Source organism: Spermophilus citellus (assembly GCF_964194105.1).
Source record: "Spermophilus citellus genome assembly, chromosome: 5".
NCBI classification, from domain to species: Eukaryota; Metazoa; Chordata; class Mammalia; order Rodentia; family Sciuridae; genus Spermophilus; species Spermophilus citellus.
In genome coordinates, this window is record NC_138186.1 from 136,398,153 (window position 1) to 136,417,125 (window position 18,973).

Genomic DNA, 18,973 nt, shown 5'->3' on the forward strand with positions numbered 1-18,973 from the left:
CAAAATCACTAAAATAACACTGTAACCTTGAACATTTCAACCTCAGTGCTTCAATTTATACATCCACACAGTAGAATAATAACTAACCTATACTATATTTGGAAATTAAATGAAATAATTACGAAATGTGCTTCAAAAATTCTGAAGTTACATGTAATGTTAGCTTTGATCATCTATAGAACAATAATTCAATCTCTCTTTTTTTCTCCCTTGGTACTAAGAATTAAATGCGGGGGCTATGGGGAGGGTGCTCTGCCACTGAGCTACATGCCCAGCCCTTTTTGTTTCCCAACCTGACCTGGCCTCACTAACTTGCCCAAACTGGCCTCAAACTTGAGATATCTCCACCTCCAAGTGGCTAAGATTACAGTTGTGTGCCACCATGACTGCCTGGGTCTCCTTCCTTGTTGAGACCTACCTGTATTTTATATTATTTATTTCTTGCTAAAATAAAACAGTAATTTTTTGCATACTTTTTTTTCCAAATTTTCTTTTAAATTTAAAAACCCTGGTTCATATTGATTTGTTACAACGATGTATGTGGTTGTCAGAGTACCTTGCTTTGGAAAGTTACACAATTATGGAGACATTTTATACAGTACTCACAATAACAAGAACAATGGTCACACCTCATCTCCACTAAACATTTACAACACAGCAAGCACTGTTCTAGATTATTCATTTGAATCCTTCCAACAACCCTAGGTAGCAGTTACTGTTGTATCATCCCCATTTTCTTCTAGAATAAGAGAGGCCAAATAATTTGCTACGGTCACACAGAGCTAATAAGTGGCATAGCTGGATATTTTACTGCAGGCAGTCTAGCTTAAGAGTGGTGCTTTCTCCACTGTGCTACCCTCTTTCTGGTGCTGTCAGTACAAATCATTTTCTCTTAGGGAAATGTGTTGTTCTGTCCTTATATATGATTTTGTTCTAAAATCACAGAACTGGGAGCAGGTGTACATAAAGCTCATTACTATTCTGGTGTTCTAAAATAAAACTTGCAGAGGATTAACTCTAGTATTTAAGTAACCTACTGTTAATAAATTAGCTGTAAAACAGTATGGTGAAATTACAAATTGTGCAGTGAGATCAGATCTAATCCAACCTCTCAGTAGATGTGGGAATTTCTTTCCTATCCTCCTAGACTAATGGGACTCTATTCATCTACCTTCAGAGAGAGGGTTGCCCTACACAGGGTCGCTCCCCATTTTCAACAGCTCTAGATATTAGAAGTTAATTTTTATATTGAAGAAAAATATGCCCCCTTCCATGACATTTTTTCCATAGAATCTATTTTTACATTATAAAGAACAAGTTCCTTTCCTTTTATGCTTGATAAACCTTCAAACCATTCAGAAAAAAAAATGCTGTTTTCTTTAAGTCTTCTCTTTTTGAGGTTAAATACTCGCATTACCTTTCTAAACCTCATGTTCAGCTGTTGGCGCCATCAGCATCCTAGTCACACCTCTTTGGATGAACTCTAATTTGTCAACTACTCTCTTAAATGGTGGTGTCAAGAATTGATCACAGCACCCTGGCTGTGCTCTGCCCAACTATGACTGCAGCTAGACCACTGCTTCTTCAAATCTGCACACTAGATTTCTTCTTCATAGAATATGTCCTTTGCTTATATATCATTATGTTGAAAATATATTTATGACTTATTAAATATGTGTTGGGTGCTGGAATTTACATTATTATCCTAGTATATAGAAGCTGGCAAAAAGTAATGCCATATAGTTGATTTATGTGTATAAATGTCTAAATGACTTAAATATTGATTTTTTCCTCCTTCAACGGCAGATCAGACTTTCCAAATGCTAAAGGTTCCTTACTTTAAAACAAATGCATTTATGGTTTACTGGTCAGCAGTATAGAAGGCTCAAATAACCAAAATGCTTAAATAGACACATCAACTTGGGATAAGAATAGAGAAACTAATAAAGACATACTTTAATAATCACTCTCAGGTATCTCATGAGGTAATACAAATTTATCCTAGTTTTTTTTTTTTTTTTTTTTTTTTTTAATGCTCTCTCTGTGCATAGTACATTGAAAGGACATATGGTGATGAACCTGATTAAAATGCAGCAGATATTTATGCAGGATCTTCTGTCTGTGAAATGCTTATGCAAAGTACCATAGGGGAGCATTCAGATGTGAATGAGGCCTGAGTGCTGCCATTGCCACGATCTCTCCCAGAAACCTTTAGGTTTTTAAAGTGCATTTAGAATCATGAAATAAATATCATTGCCATTACTGTTAAGTATTTGTGGTATATTAATTTTGAAAACTATATACTTATTTAGACATTAAGACTGGCAATATGTATTCAATGCATACCACATGCTAGGTGCCAGGTGAGGAGTTTTATGTGTATTTGCTCATGTCATCCTCAAAACAGACTTCTGAGGAAGGTGTAATTCAGCTCATTTTAGTGACAATTAACTGAAGCTCTGAAAGCATAAAATGCTTTCCCAACGGCCAGAAAGCCCTGAAAGGCAGAATCAAAATCAAAACTAGGACTTTAAAAGCTCCAAGAATGAGCTTCATCTTTTTCTGTGATTTATATATAACATGTATTAATAGGCATGTCAGATAATGGCACAACTCCATCTGTTTATTCTGGAAGACACTTGGATGTATTTATTAGCCTGTTGATTCTACTCTGGAGTGTGACTTAGTATCCATTGCACCTTTGGGATTCTTATCTTCTAAAATTCACAGCTGTTTCTACTGTTGTAATAAAGAACCACCTTGCAGTTTGTGAATGAGTTGGGAGAGAAAAGAAAATAGTGGTAGATCAATAACATTTAGCATCAAATCCAAATAGTATTTCAAGTCTGATGTTCTGGCTTCTGCTTTTGTGGAAAATAAGTTCACTGCTCTTTCAAAGTACCCTTGTTATGCTCGAATTCAGGACCCCCAAAAACCACCAGAGACCCAAGATCAATGTAAGCAGCAAAGAGGTGTTTATTGCGAGCTAGCTCGGTCCTCCGCGCGCACACACAGCAACTGGTGACGCTGAGAGCCCAAGGTTTGCAGAATTTTTATACATTTTTTTGGAGAGGGCAGGGACTTCACATACATCAAAGCAAATCATCACACACCTCGGGAAAATTAAACAACAACTCTAAAACATGATTAGCACATTCACTGGCGGGAACAAGTTGGGTAGGGGTGATTGGTCAGAACAAAAGGGGCATTGGTTTGAACTGATTGGTTTGAGCCAAGAGGGGTGTACGTTCTGGAACTACATGGTTTCCCAATATGTTATCAACCACCATAAACTACTGGGAGGGTCATCTGGCATCCCAGGTATTTCCCTGTCTCATGCTGATTGGTGGCTGCTAGGGGGTTGCTATGGATCTCCACCTAGCCTGACTGAGTCAGGGACACCTGGGGCAGCAGATCTCTCCTGTTATTTGTAGATAAACAACTTAGCAGGGTGGGAATGTGCCTAGGAGTGCTCTGTGGGTTTTTCCAAGGACAAAGGTCATGTCCCTTTCTTGGACAGGCTTTGCTCTGAGGTAGAGGCTGGTTTTTCACCCTCTATCTGAATAACTGAAACTTGAAATTAATTGAACTCATTGGAACATATAGCACACCAGTCCATATTCAGGCCTGTTAAAGGACCTAGTATTGAGGTCTGCCTACTGGCAAGATGAAAACTGTTTTCTATACTCGTTTTTCCCTATGCAAAGAATGGGGAAAGAGCTCTACAGCAGCCACATACTACCCAAGGTAATAATACTTCCTTAAAAGAAAAAAAAAGAAAATCCTCAAGCAGTGAGAGAAAGGTTAACTAAAATTTACATTCAAAAGAAAATAGCAATGCTAATCTCTCTCTCTCTCTCTCTCTCTCTCTCTCTCTCTCTCTCTCTCTGTCTCACACACACACACACACACACACACACACACACAGCATTCCTATACATTTTTCACAAGGATTATTCATTTTCTGTTTACCCATTTGTCATTTATGTAAGAATCATAAGTCTGTTTCTTTTACCTTAATGGAACTTGCATTAAAATGTATTCTGTTATTTTAATCATTATCAATATAGTATATCATGGGCATGCAATTTTCCATTTACTTGGCAGGGACCTTGAAAAAAATTTAAGCCTTAGTCAATAAGCAGCCTGTGTGTAAGTGAAACCATAATTTATGGTTTATTCAATTAGATCAATGTTTAATTATGTATTACATGTATTTTTGGTACAGAATATTTACACATAAATTAATCTATCTCATAGGGAGAGGACCAATGGAATGTTCTATCCAAACAGAAAGTGAGTAAATGGAAAATAAACAGCTGTTGCAAAGACCCTGTTTTTGAGTCTGGACTTGAGAACACAAAACAGTTTTGAGAATTTGGCTGCTACTCTTACTCAACATCTGTTGAGATTATACTGTTTCAACTCAAGATTTTATCAGGGCATGTCACAAATTAACGAGTAATTCTCTAAGTCAGAAAACTTAAAGAAAACCTTAAATGTTATTTTATTGAATGAGATGTTGGCTTTTTAAGTACTGCATCATTTTTGTGCAATGTTTAGCAAATCTAATCACAGAGTCCTTGTATTGTTAAAAGCCCGCAAACAGATTTGTTCATAAAAGATAAGTGGGGCGGAGGGAGGAAACTAATATCTTGGGGCTAGAGTGGTGGCTCAGTGGTAAAGTGCCTGTCTAGCATGTGCAAGGCACTGGGTTCAATTCTTAGTACCCCATATGAATATATAAAATAAAGGTCTATTGACAACTAAAAAAATGAAAAAAAAACCCACTAATATCTATTTGCTGTATCTTAAAAATCAGTTTGTCTACCAAATTTTGTTGGATTTCTTATTTTAGGAGAACCACTGGTTGTCTGGTTTTTCAATTCCATCCAAAAGTATTCTGATCTGATAAAACTCTTGAAATTCTATTTGCCTTGAATTATAACTTGGTCTTATTTTGTTACACAGATGACAGGAAATTTATGCTGAAGACTAGTCAGTCTTATTCAAGTGAAGAAGCAATTTAACAAAAACTCACATGGGAAACACATTGGCCCCTCAGCTTCTCTATATATGTCTCTCACAATTACTCCCACCTCCCATCAATCAAAACATTATAGTGAATATCTCTTATCATTATCCAAAAGAAATGCAGCATGTTAATATTGACTAGAATATAGTCAATATGAATTTACAGAGTTAGAGTGAATTGTGAGAGAAGTAAATATTACCAGGGAATTCAACTGGCAATAGAAGCTAGGAGGACACCACTTAGTCCATCGGGGCAGGTTACGCTGAGGGAGTCTCTCCCCACATCCGTCCAAGAACTCTGTTCTTGGCCTTGTCACATTAACAATTCTTCATACTTAGGAAATGTAGATGATACCAAACAGAGAGGAATGCACAATCATCAGATTGGACTGATTATAGTGGTCAAGTCAAAGAACAGTCGCAAACTCAATCCTCTTACCCCAACCAATTCTAAGTCCTGCACATGTGGGGAAAAAGAAAAAAAAAAAAAGAGAAAAACAACCACACTATAAAACTGTGTAGTGGTTACTATAAAAGAGAACAAGGAAAAAAGGAGGAAAAGAAATAAAGAAGTCAGGAAAAGCAGGAAGAAAAGGGGGCAGGAAGGACATTTCCCCAAGGCTTTCTTCTTTGTCCCTCCTAGACTCCATAATCTAGTCTCTTGCCTTCTAAAGCAACTTTTCTGGGATGTACTATCTCTGCTTGACACCCACAAATCCTAGTCCAGTCCATTTTCTATGGACCAAAAGTGATCAACTTTAAGAGTGTCTGTATTAATTCTGCCCCTCTAAAATTCTATTTCCTCTTGCCTTTGTTCTATTCTAATAACTATCAACCTTTGAATTATAAAAATAACATGCTCCTATTTCAGTGTTATAATTGTATGGAAGAACACAATAAAACCTTGAAGCAGAATAATTTGTCTATGTTAAAAGAAATCTCCTTGAATAGATGCATTAATAAACACTTTTCTGGGAGGGATACCTTTTGAGTTAATGCTATGAGGCTTCCAAATCTAGAGAGATGAATCACTTGCCCTGTTTGGGATACTAAATGGAAACTGGCAGATATGGGTAATTTATCCTGCTCAGTATTACAAAGCCTTTTCCTCATCTGACTTTAGTATTTGTTCTGGTAAGCAAAAGCAAATATTAGGTTTTAAACTCCATTTAGTGGTATAACAGTGATGATAATCTGACATCAGAGAACTGAATATCCCAGGCTTATTTTGTGAAATGTATTTCCTCTCCAGATACATTGTCCTCAATAGGTTATCCCATCCTTCATCCTGCAATTCATATTTCTTGAGATTAGGGGAGAAAAAAAGAAGGTCCTACACAAGCAGCCTCATACAAAATACTTTGGTAAAGCTTAGTATATGAATTACCTTTAGCTTTTTCCACTCATGAGGGAAAACTTCCTTGCCTCATTAAATCTTTAATGCAATGTGTGCCAGGCACGCTCTATTGTTATGTGTGACATTAGGTTATATAGTGCATAGTAACTACAATGTTACTTGCAAACAAGCTGTTTCTTTCCCCTGAAGGTAAAATTAAAACAGGTACTCCTGGGGAACAGCTATTTGTATTGTTCTTTTCTTAATGAGGTGAAGCTGAGGATCTGGAGAATGAAGGGCTTAACTCTGAACTATCTCCAGGAATCCTTGGGTGCTGCTCCTCTGTTTACAGTGGGAAATTCTTCTCAATTTGATATCTGAATCCCTCTGAAGAGAATATCCCTTAATACATATGGAGAGAGAGGTAAAAGGCTGTCTTGTGGGGGTCCTTATGGAATGAATTATTCTCAGTAAATTCACTTTCTCTTTGAGAGGGATACATCCTTTCATCTCTGGTGAGTGTACGCCCTTCCACCCAGTAAACATAATAATTGCGTTGATGTAAACAAAATTGCACTTAATTCTACCTGTGGAAAGCCATGTTTCTCTAGCCAATAAATAGAAAGATAACAGGTTAGTTCCTCAATAGAGGAAATGAAATATTCTACTGAATGTACAATACTGAAAAAAATTTACATAAATCAGTATTTTCCCCAAATGAGATAATGAGTATGCTAGATACCTTATTTGATTATTGACTGATGTTTTTATATAATCTGAAAGTCTCAAAGATAAAATTCACGAATTGAGTATACCAAGCCCCAAATTATACATGTATGTCAAAATACATTCTACTGACATATATACCTAAAACAAACAAAAAATTGGTTGAAGCTCCAGATGTAGAACCCGAAAATACAGAGGGCCAATTGTATACAAATTCCCAAACCTAAGTATCTGATCATACAATGCTACCCTTAGTTTCTATTCCACATTGTTGTTTTTTTTTTGGTTTTTTTTGGTAGTACTTGCTTTTTTATTTGTGTATTACTGGGGATTAAACCTAGGAATGATCTTAGCTAGATGCTTAGCCCTTTTTATCATATTTTGAGACAGGGTGTCACTTAGTTGCTGAAGCTGACCTCAAACTTGCAATTCTCCTGCCTAAACCTCCCAAGTCACTGGGATTACAGACATGTTCTACCTTACCTGGCATCCACTGAAAACTTTGCTTAGCATAGATATGACGTAGCTTAAAGTACACTGTGAGTTCTCCAGCACTTTATGAAAATAAATTTTTGTTATTTAAGCTACTTGGTTTCTGATACTTTATTATAGTGGCTTGAGCAGATTAACACAGGGACAAAGCCTACGCCAAAAGACATAGATTGAGGAATTAGGTTAGTTGTAGTTCAGTCCATGAGAGAGGAGTCCATGTGAAATATGACAACCAAAGGAGAATGAAAAAGAGTCTTACAGTCACTCACTGAGTATAGAATAATTTTTTAAAAATGTATTTAAATAAGGCATGGCTGTGTCCAACACAAGGAAAATAATATGAGGAAGTTCAGTGTAATGGATGACAAAGGAATAAAAAAATCTTAAGAACTATTGCATGTCATATAAGATTAAGAATAGAATTAAACAAAAGGAATAATACCTCAAAATATAGCACTCAACTGTAGTAACTAAAACAGCATGATACTAACATAAATATAAACCAATGTAACTGAATGGAAAAGACAAAGGTAGTTTTTACATACTTATGATCAGCCAAATCATTTTTTGAAAAAGGTGCTAAGAATTCACAATGGAGAGAAAAACGACAATATCTTCAACAGCTGGTGCTAGGAAAACCAGATAACCATATGCAAAAGAATGAAGTTAGGCCCCTCTGTCTTACCACCCAACAAACATCAGTTTAAAATATATCAAACAATTTAAGTCCAGAAATGGTAAAACGACTAGAAAATATTCTCTGACATTGGTCAGGCAAGGATGTGTTTGGATAAGACCTCAAAGCAAACAAAGCAAAAATTGACAAATGATATTACACCAAAGTATGAATTTTCTGTACAGGAAATGAAACAGTCAAGAGATAACCTACAGAATGGCAGAAAATATTTGCAACTATACATCTGTCAAAGTATCAATGTCCAAAGTGTATAAGAAACTCAAACAACTCAATAGTATAAGACCAAACAAAAAGAAAACTAACAGACAAACCCTCCAATTAATCCATTAAAAATGGACAAAAGACCTGAATAGGTTATTTCCTAAAAGAAGACATATGGACAAATATGTAAAAAAATGTTCAACATCATTCATCAGCAGGAAATACAAATGAAAAATCACAATGAGATATTGCTTTACCCCAACTAGAATTGCTGTTGTCAAAAAAAACAAAAAACAACAACAAAAAAATATGATAGTGGCTGCACAAAAAGAAAAACTCTGATACACTGTTAGTGGTAATGTAAATTAGTGGAGATATTATGGAAAACAGTAAGTATATTCTGCAAATCATTAAATATGGAACTACCAGATGATATAGCAATCCCACTATTGGGTATATATATCCAAAGGAAATGAAATCACTCTATGTAAAAAGATATCTTCACTCTTATGTTTATTGCAGCACTATCCTCAATAGCCAAGATAGGGATTCAACCTAAGTATTCATCAAAAATGAGCATTCATCAAAAATGAGTGGGTAAAGTGATGCATATACACAATGGAATACAATTCAGCCATTTATAAAATGAAATCCCATCATTTCCAGCAACATGGATAAACCTAGAGGACATTTTTTTAAGTAAAATAAGCCAGGCACAGAAAGATAAATAATACATGATAGCATTCGTGTAAAATTTAAAGGACCTGATGTCATATAGTTAGTAGATTGTTGTTACCAGAGTCTGGAAAGAGGAGGAAAGAGAAAGGAACAGTTATAAATTGACCAATGAGTACACAGTTACCCAGTGGAGTGGGCTCTGGTGTTCTGTTGCATGATAGGGTGACTATCGTTAACAATATTGCTCTGATTATTTCAAAATAGCTAGAAGAGGGAATATAAATGTCCTTACCACAAAGAGATGATAGATGTATGAGATAATGAGTATGCTTTGATGATTGACTGATGTTTGCATTTATCAAAACCTCACATTGTACCCCACAAAAATGCACAACTATTATCTCAGTTACAAATAAAATTTTAAAAGCGGTCATTAATGGTTGCTATATAGTTTATAAATGGCATATCAAGATACTCTTTCAATGGAGCACTACTCCATTGAAATGGACAGCTGGATTCAGGAGATGAAATAAGAAAGGATGGATAGATAGAAAATAAAAAAAAATAATGCCATACTTCATGTGTCCAAGATTGACAATAAACTAATAAATAAGTATGGATAATAGCTAGAAGAGAAATTGAAGCTAACTGATGATCTGCACTCTGGTGCACATTCAATTTGATGAAGAGAGTGAGGGTTAGGATACGGAAAGGTCTATAAGAGATTGTGGAAGCAAGGGAAAGGAACAGTCTAACAAAGGTGACATCTGGAATATGGAGGACTGGAGAAATGGAGAACAGTCTTCATTCAAAGGTATAGGAAAGGATAACATAGACTGAATATTCCCAGAGCTTTCCCACCAAAAATCAATATTCCTCTGAAGAGAAGTTTTTTCTTAAAATTGACTCATTATAGTGTCCCACACAATAGTATGTACTCTTTGAAGGAAACACATTCAGTGGCAACATTAGGAAATGCTTGATGTCACTTCTTACGAAGAGTTTGCTTTACAGATTTGTAGGAAAACTAAAACAAACAACAACAACAACAACAACAAAAAACTTTGAGAATGAGCTATTCCTAGGGATACAATCTCTAAATTGTAGGATAATATCTTAAGCCATCCTTTCTAAAAATTACTGAAATCAGTATTTGGCTAAGTAGTTATGCAGATATGGTTATAAATATGCACCTTTAGAGTTAAGGAAAAAAACAATGATTCTAATACTCTATAAATTGGTACTTTTACCATGGGGAAGAATATCTGGTAACAGTACCATACACATGTTTAAAACAATCTGTCTTTCACAAAATTTAGCAGGATGTAAATTGGATTAACTTGTGAAAAATTTTAGGTGATTCAAAAAATGTTCTATTAATTCCAAAATATGACTATCAAAATGCCTGAAAGAATTTGCAATACATTGGTTTATAAAGTATGAGTGAAAGCATAATTTTTCATTACTATTAGAGTGAATAGAGGGCCTACTTCTTACTTGTATTTTACATTATCACTGACCTGCATGAGACACTTCTTTTCTTATATATTAATTTAGTTCTTTTCTCCATTACTCCTTTCCTTTCCTCTCTCATATTATATATGTGTTATGAGACTTTATAAATATTTCAAGTAGGTATATAAAGTATATTAAAAATCAAATAGTATAAGTGAACTTTTTTGTTTCATATAAGTCTTAAAACTGAATGTTCAAATTATATACATTTTGGCTTTTATTAGCAAAATAAAATATTACCTTTAATTCAAAATTCTTTATCTTTGGTTTTCTGTAGGAATTTCTTAGTTAATATGATTTTTAAATTTTAGATAAGCATATTCAATAAAAATAATGTAATGCAAATTTTAAATAATCAAAATATGTTTGGAAGCCCAAAATATTTTGGAATGTTTCAGACCTATATTTCAATGTTCTTCCCAAACAAGGTCTACCTCTGACTGAATAATTTAATTAATTTAGAAAATTCTAAGTAGTCCAGTCCTCTGAAAAATATAAAACATTTTCTTTTTCTGCTGCCTTTTTGGATTCCTCTTATTGAGAAAATGTCTGGCTGATTTGAACAAGCATGCTCTGTAAAATTTTGGATGCTTTTTTAATAGAACCCAAAGCCTTTTATATATATTCACCCCTCATTACTCACAATAATGCCAAGTGCTATAGTCCAGGCAGATATTTATTATTTTATATGTGAAAAGACATTAAAGTGGGACCATTTCTCAGTGGAGTAGGGAAATAAAAGTTTTCAGAAATTCTGTTCCTTCTAGAACACCATGTAATGAGCTCTTAGAAGACACTGCAGAGCTACAATTTAAAATCCTGTTTAATCAGCCATAGCAAGCTATGTGCAGTCCCAATGGAACAACTCTGAAAGGAATCAGGACTCCTCCTACTCTATCCAGTGCCTGTCCAGGAATTGCTTTCTGGTCAGAGTCTGCCATGAAGGGCCACAGAGAGCCAAGGGCTGCAAAGCTGGGTCTCTGCATGTCAGCAAAGAGCAAACAGCAGAATACAAATCATCAACTTTGTTTTATGAATGTCTTTATTTACAAGGCTAGAGTAGAATTTTTAAAATAAGAAGTGCAGCATTAGCATTGAATCTGTCACTCACAGCTCCAATTTTGATTCCTGTCCTATAAATGATATTGCATTCCTTTTTTTTTTTTTGCTAAGTTTCTGCAAGGTTACTCTCAATGACAGAAAATATAAACCTCCAGCACTTATTGTACGAGGCTTGGCTTGCATGTTAGAAGGAAATAAATTTGTTTAATGAAAAGGGAATAATAACCTTCATTCAAACTAACTTATTTGTTTGACAAGGTAAGTATACCTTCTTAGGCAATTTTGATTGCATTTTAATATAAATTTTGGTGCTAATCTTTTTATTTTATTTTATTTTTATTTTTTAGTTCTCAATGTACCTTTTTTTATTTATATGTGGTGCCGAGAATCTAACCCAGTGCCTCACACATGCTAGGCAAGCACTCTACCACTGAGCTACAACCCCATCCCGTGTGCTAATTTTTATTTTCCTTTGACCAACAACAAAAGCTCATCTAGCTTTTGGTCTTTGTAAAATGCCCTTCAAATGGAGAGAGATCCTCATTGGCTGCATAAGACCCAAAGACAGTGGATAGAAAATGGATAGAAATCTTCTAATTTTGACAATGATCCTTATTTGTTTGGGAATTAAAAAGCTCATACTACAGACCAAGAAGATGACAGAAAGGGCTGTGTTTGGTTTCATGGAACTTAACCTGTACAACAATCCTGCCACACTGGGGGAAACAGTACATGAATTTATATTTATGTCAGGCTTATAGTTGATGGGTAAGGTTTCGTTTAAAGGTTACTCCTAAAGAAATGTCTGTCATCGACACTCTGTTCTCTGGTGATTTCTGCTTCTTCCAAATACTGCCCTATAGAAAAATAAAATTATTTAAAAATATAAATAAAATATGATTTAATAGCCCATCTCCTGTGCCATAATGATTATGCATCTCCTCTCTTGTAGCTCCCAGCCGTAGGAGGACAGTTGACATTTACCATCTCATATGACCTCGAGGAAGAGGAAGAAGATACAGAGTATGTTCTCCAGCTGAGGGTCCTCTTAGAGGTAGTGTACTAAGCACATTGCTTTGTAACCCTAGAACACCATATGTCATTTCAGGTTACTCAGGCTCTTTTTACGTGGTTGGTTTGAAAGTAATTTACATAATTCTAAAGAAAAAACAATCTTAGAAATTTTTTTGGGGGGGATGTAATTCCTATGTCTCACTCTGAGGACATATCTAGAAAACTAAATATATTCACTGGGTTCTAATAATAATGGAAACCTTTGGACCCGACTTATAAATTTAAATTTAGAGTATGATGATCATGTTTCTGATGACAGTGTTTAGGTGAAAGCTGATTTATATAGTTTATATAAATTTTCCATCTCCCCTTGCTTCCACATAGATTTTACTATTTCCTTGTTTATATTAGTCATAAGTAAGTGAAAAAAAATGAAACCAATTCATTTAGCTATAGGCTACAGTTAAAGCTTGACTTTGAAATCCCAATTTAGGTATGAAACATAGGAGAAACTGCTTTCAGGGTTTGGATGTTTGTAGTCAATTCCTAAATGCTGGAAACCAAGAGTAATCCTAGAAGTGTTCCCTTCCCTTTTCAGTTATGTTGACCCTTGCCCCATAGTCACACATACTCAAAGGCATGCACATGCATTCCCATTGATGATTTCGAAAGGTAGAAGTCACGTTAGCCCCTGTTAGTAAACAGCCTCTGTTATTCTTTCCCTTAAACATTTCAAACATGTGGATCAATGACAGAATGACAGATTTTTTTCCTCTAAATGAATATTTTTCAGAATTGATGAAGTGGTCTGAATTTTAGTTAGATAGATATTAAGAAGTTATGTGTCATTAATATGAATGAACTAATACAACCTAAATGTTCAAGGTCAATCTATATTCCTTATTATGATGCCAGTCTCCTACTGTAATCATTATATATAGACCTTTTTTATTTGTTTTACTTATGTACAAAGAAGTCCTTTACACGAATAGCTTAATTAAGTAAAGCTTCCTTCTCTATTGTATTTACCATCAACTAATATTTTTGAAATATATAATTTTTGTGTTCGTGTGTAAAATCAGAATGCCTATAATCACATGCATGCTTAGGCCTTGCCAGCTATCTGTTATTTTAGTTCATGAGGGAAGTGGGATCATACAAAACCAAGACCCTTATACTTTGCAGTGCATCTGGTGAAAGCCAATATTTAAATTCATGTGTTCTGAAAATGCATGGAACAACAAGGAAAGCCAACCTGAAATTCAAAACCTACTGATAATAATCTATAGGATAAATAATCCAAATACAGATTTTTTTTGTTTTACTTTTTTTTGCCTGGTTATCAATCTTATCTTGATATACTTTTTACCCTCCTTAGGGAAATGGCTTGAGAATCAGCACAACCCAAGAAGAGGTGTATCTTCAACCATCTGAAGAACATGTCAGCATGTTAGCACTTAAAGAAGAGTCATTTACCATACATGGCACAAATTTTCCAGTTAGTAGAAAGGATTTTATGACAGTGCTTGTGAATATGAAGAGAGTTCTCATACAAATCACATACAACTTTGGGATGGATGCCATCTTCAGGTAAAATCAGGAACTGCACCTTCCAAGTCCCCACATTTACCTTGGGGCAAACATGCATATGCAAGAAAAGTGAAGGGGCTTGAGGCAACTTCCTTGATCAGGCCAACACAAATAACAAACTCTTTGTGCGAAGCTTACAAATAACATCTTACCAAAACTGGGGTTTGCATGATCTGGAGCTACAACTTCTTTTAAAAAAGGAAATAAATTGTGAACAATATCTTGATTGGACAGAGGTTGCATGGTTGTCTCAAGATACTGGGTGTCTTACCTGGTACTGGGCTAGAAGCTCTCTTCCTCTAACTGGTAGCCAGTGAGATTAAAAGTCACCTTCAACTGTACCACATGAATCCCTAGACAATAGCAGCTCCCCATCAATCTTTTTGATACCCCTCACAGCTACGGGAGCTTTGTTTTGCTTTGCTTTAATGAATTCCTATAATTTGTTCTGCAAAACAGACACACACACACACACACACACACACACACACACACACACACACCAAACAAACAAACAAACAAAAAGTGAATTTTAAAACCTCTACATTTAGCCAGATGTGGTGGCACATGCCTGTAATCCCAGAGGCTTGGGAGGCTGAGGCAGGAAGATCACGAATTCAAAGCCAGCCTCAATAACTTAGCAAGGCCCTAAGCAACTCAGTGTCTCTAAATAAAATATAAAAATAAATGAATAATGACAGAGGAAGTGGCTCAGTGGTTAAGTACCCCTGAGTTCAATCCCCAGTACAAGGGGGAAAAAAATCTCTAGGTCTGTTCCTTCAAATACAAGATAAGAGTAAGCATTGGTTTTCTGAAAGAAGTTCATGAGCCCTTTAAAATTTTAAATATCACAAATAATTTATCTTAGAAAAAAAAATCAGATCATTGATGTTTCCTTTACAATTCTGCCAGAATATGTAATAAATAATGACTCCAAGGTTGAGACATGCTATACTAAAATGTAAAGTCACCTTTATGATGGCTCAGATAGTAGGAATCCAAAAAGATACAATTTCAGGGTACTCATGTTTAGAAAGTGGTTTGTAAAATATTTTCCTTCATAACTTAATTAACTAGTTTCTGTCTTATTAGTATGTTGTTTGTAATAAAAAACGCAAGCCTCTTTACTTAAATAACCACCCATCCCTGTACAAACCATTGTAAAATTATAATGGCCCCATAGTATAAGAAGAAAGAGTGTGGATTTTAGAGCCAAAATGAGTAGGAATTCGGCAAGCTCTCTTGCTTGTTGTGTGCATATGGCAAGAGATTGGGGTTTGTAGAACCTCAATTTTAATTGTAATGTGCAGATAATAATTCCTGTTTTCAGGGTTGCTGTGACAATAATATGTGATAATTACATAAAGTGCCCATTACCTAGAACATTTTCAAAGATTAGCTCTTTCTTTTTCTCCATGTTTTTTTTTTCTTTTAAATGAGAGTGCCCTGGCTTGACACAAAAATACCCATATCTGACTGACTGTAGGGTGCTGTGTTTTCCCTTTTTAAAATTGTGACAGAATTTTAACTTAAATTATATACGAATGAGCTCTTTCTTTTTTCCTGTTCTATGCAGATAACAAATAGCATAAGATATCATAGCATCTTACTTTTGAATCAGATTCAGTTAGATGATCAAGTTTGACCCCACACTGACAACTGATAGACCCTTAATCAAAGAAATGTCTCCAATATTAGGTATTTTATTTCAGATACCACCTAGCATTATTTGCTTGTGCTGCCTAGTTTGTCTTTCACTTGTAACATTTTAGCAAAGTATAATCATCATTACCATTTCCCAAAGGAGGAAACTGCAGATTCATAAACAAAACCATTGCCAAACAATGTACCTCTTTTGCATAGCCAATTCTGCTAGAAGCAGGGTTAAAGTGCCATAAAGATGAGAAGCTGCACTTAGGAATTAATTATGTTTTTCCCATTTAGTAAATAGAGATTGTCATGATGTTCAAACAGTACAAAAGAGATGAGTCCTCTAGCTTTTAAAATGAATGACAACCAAATTGACAAAAACTGGCTAGGGGGCTTATTTATTTTTGTCAACATTGTTTCTCAGGCTAGTTAATCCAAAGACACTTCTCCCTGATTTATGTCAAACAGTTTCAGTGTCTACCCTTCTTAAAATCACTGGTTTTATTTGAAGCTTTCTGAGGTATCCCTGTATATGCAGGACACATTCACAGACCATGGCTATGTGAACAGACATAGGAACAAATCCAAGAAGGTGACTGCTTGCCGCCACCTTTATTACTAAAGCACTGTGGTTCAAGAAGTAAAAGCCAATTTAGATTTGAAATTCCTCCCCACTTCAGGTGAGCTGAAAGTCAGCATGAATCCCAAGTCAGTAAGCTTGTTATATTTTATTTATCTCTGATCTACTAGTAGATTGAGTCATATTTGTAAAACATCACCTGAATTGATTCAACTTGTCTTGCACAGTAGGCTTCTGACTTGGTGTACTGTTTGTGTGCAAGCATGAGTAAATTGAAGCTATCACAACAGAAACTCATGTTTAGGCTTATTTAAGGAGGACTTACTCCCATGATAGTTCTCTCAGCAAATGGGCTTAGATCTGTCTGATTCTGTAGTCAGGTAGAATTGTATAGTAGAAACCTGGGCTGCAGGTCAAGGATTTTGACTTTTGTTTTCAACTCAGTTATGTAATAATTGTGTAAGTAAGTATGGCTTTGACCTCTTTGTACTTAAGTTGCTTGCCCCCGCCTCCTCCTCCTCCTCCTCTTCCTCCTTCTCTTCCTCCTCTTCCTCCTCCTCCTCTTCCCTCCTCTTTCTCCTCCTTCTCCTCCTTCTTCTTTTCTTCTTCTTGTAACTTGGGATTGAAGCTGGGGGTAAACAACCACTGAGCCACACCCCTAGCCCTTTATATTTTGAGACGGGTCCTAACTATGCTGCTGAGGCTACCCTCAATCTTGTGATCCTACTGCTGCAGCCTCCCAAGTTGCTGGGATAACAGGCATTCGCCACCATGCACAGTTTAAATCGCTTCATTTCTGAAAGAAGGAGGAGGACAATTGTTCTGTCAATTTCAAAATGTCACTTTGAAAAAGGAATTAGAGAGATGCTGAAGTGGTTTGATAGTGGAAGATCAACACACAGATATGAAGAATGCCCACCTGACCCACCTCATCCCAAGGGAGAGCATTTTTCTCCGAATACCATTAAGACTTGGAGACACCCAGAATAAGGCAGAATCAATTTCCACAATTATTTTTGTTCTTACTGACATTCTTTTCCATATATATATATATATATATATATAAATTTTTCCTAGAGGAAAAACATTGAATTGCCAGTGTGAGACTCTCTGGCACTTATTCAGCAACAGATGATCAAACAACCTGAAACACTGACAGCACAAGGAGGTCAGCAGCCTGGTTGTTTTGATCTTATGGTTGTTGAACAAAGGTTAGCTCTTGTAAAATCCTCTGCAGGCCTGAAGTATCGCTGAGAACTTGTAGTTGTTACCACAGTGTAATGGATCTCATCATGACTTTATCATGATTTACCTCATATGTCTTTATTGCTTAAAAATGAATACCGAATCTTTCAAAGGCAATATTTATTCACATAACTTTTAAAGTTTAGGGGTTATGAGCTGAGAATGGTTAGACAAAATTTAGACAATAAATAATCTAGAACAATTCTTGTAAACTAAGACATTTTGTTTATAGAAAAAGAATTGATAGATGCATAGTATGCTTCCAATTTTTTACAATAATAATCCAGGCAACCACATTTTAAAGAAAGTATACCGATAAAGACTCTAGAACTTAAAAACTTTTATGCAACTCACTTGGTATCAGGCAGTGGGTAAGAGGTACAAGCAGCATTTGAACTCCTACATGCTTTCTCCTGTTATCTTTAATTACTTCCCAGTGCTACCCTGTAAATACTGGATTCAGTCTGCAAACATTTTTATAGAGCATCTTCTACATGTACCTATTCAGTTCTCACTCCAGTAAAATGGTAAAAAATAATATCTAACTTCCAACACTGAAGATTAAGTGAGAAAATCATGTCTATAAAACACCAGACATGTTACTCAACATGTGTTGGTAAGCAATGTAGGGTAACAAGGAGGCCCCTGGTTTTGGAGTCTCACTCAGGTTTGGATCTGGGCTGCACTGCTCACTAACTATACATGTTGTACAAGGCACTTTATTCCTCTGAGCTTTAGTTTCTTCATTTGTAAATTTGAAGGGAAAATGTGATTTTTACATTGAGAGTATTGATATGTAAATGTCTTTTAAGCACCCATTATAACACACTGAAGATAGTAGACACAAATTTAAGTAATAATTATTAATATGTGCAAGTTCTAAGCTAAGCTACAAGGATAAAAAGATGTGTAAATGATCATTGAGTTCAAAGAAGGTGTAGTCTAGTAGGGAAGGCGGATATGCACATTAATGATAATTAAACTGTACAAAGTGAATATAGTGTAGATTGCTAGGACTAAGGAGGAAGAGATGAATCTATACATTAGCATTTAATATAGACTTGGTAGATGTCTACAGTAGTATCAGATTTTATCATTTACTTCTCCTACTTGATATAGAGTTGAAAATGTTTGGAGAGAATATATGCCCCTT

General features: G+C 35.4%; 1 protein-coding gene across 1 annotated transcript in view; it reads left to right on the forward strand.

The window, feature by feature from the left end:
- Positions 1-18,973, forward strand: part of LAMA2 (laminin subunit alpha 2) — a 576,405-nt gene that overhangs the window by 296,043 nt on the left and 261,389 nt on the right. Inside the window, exons 13-14 of the mRNA XM_081295188.1 lie at positions 12,694-12,795; positions 14,134-14,345. Coding sequence (XP_081151314.1) covers positions 12,694-12,795; positions 14,134-14,345 — 314 coding nt within the window. The remainder of the gene's footprint in view (positions 1-12,693; positions 12,796-14,133; positions 14,346-18,973) is intronic.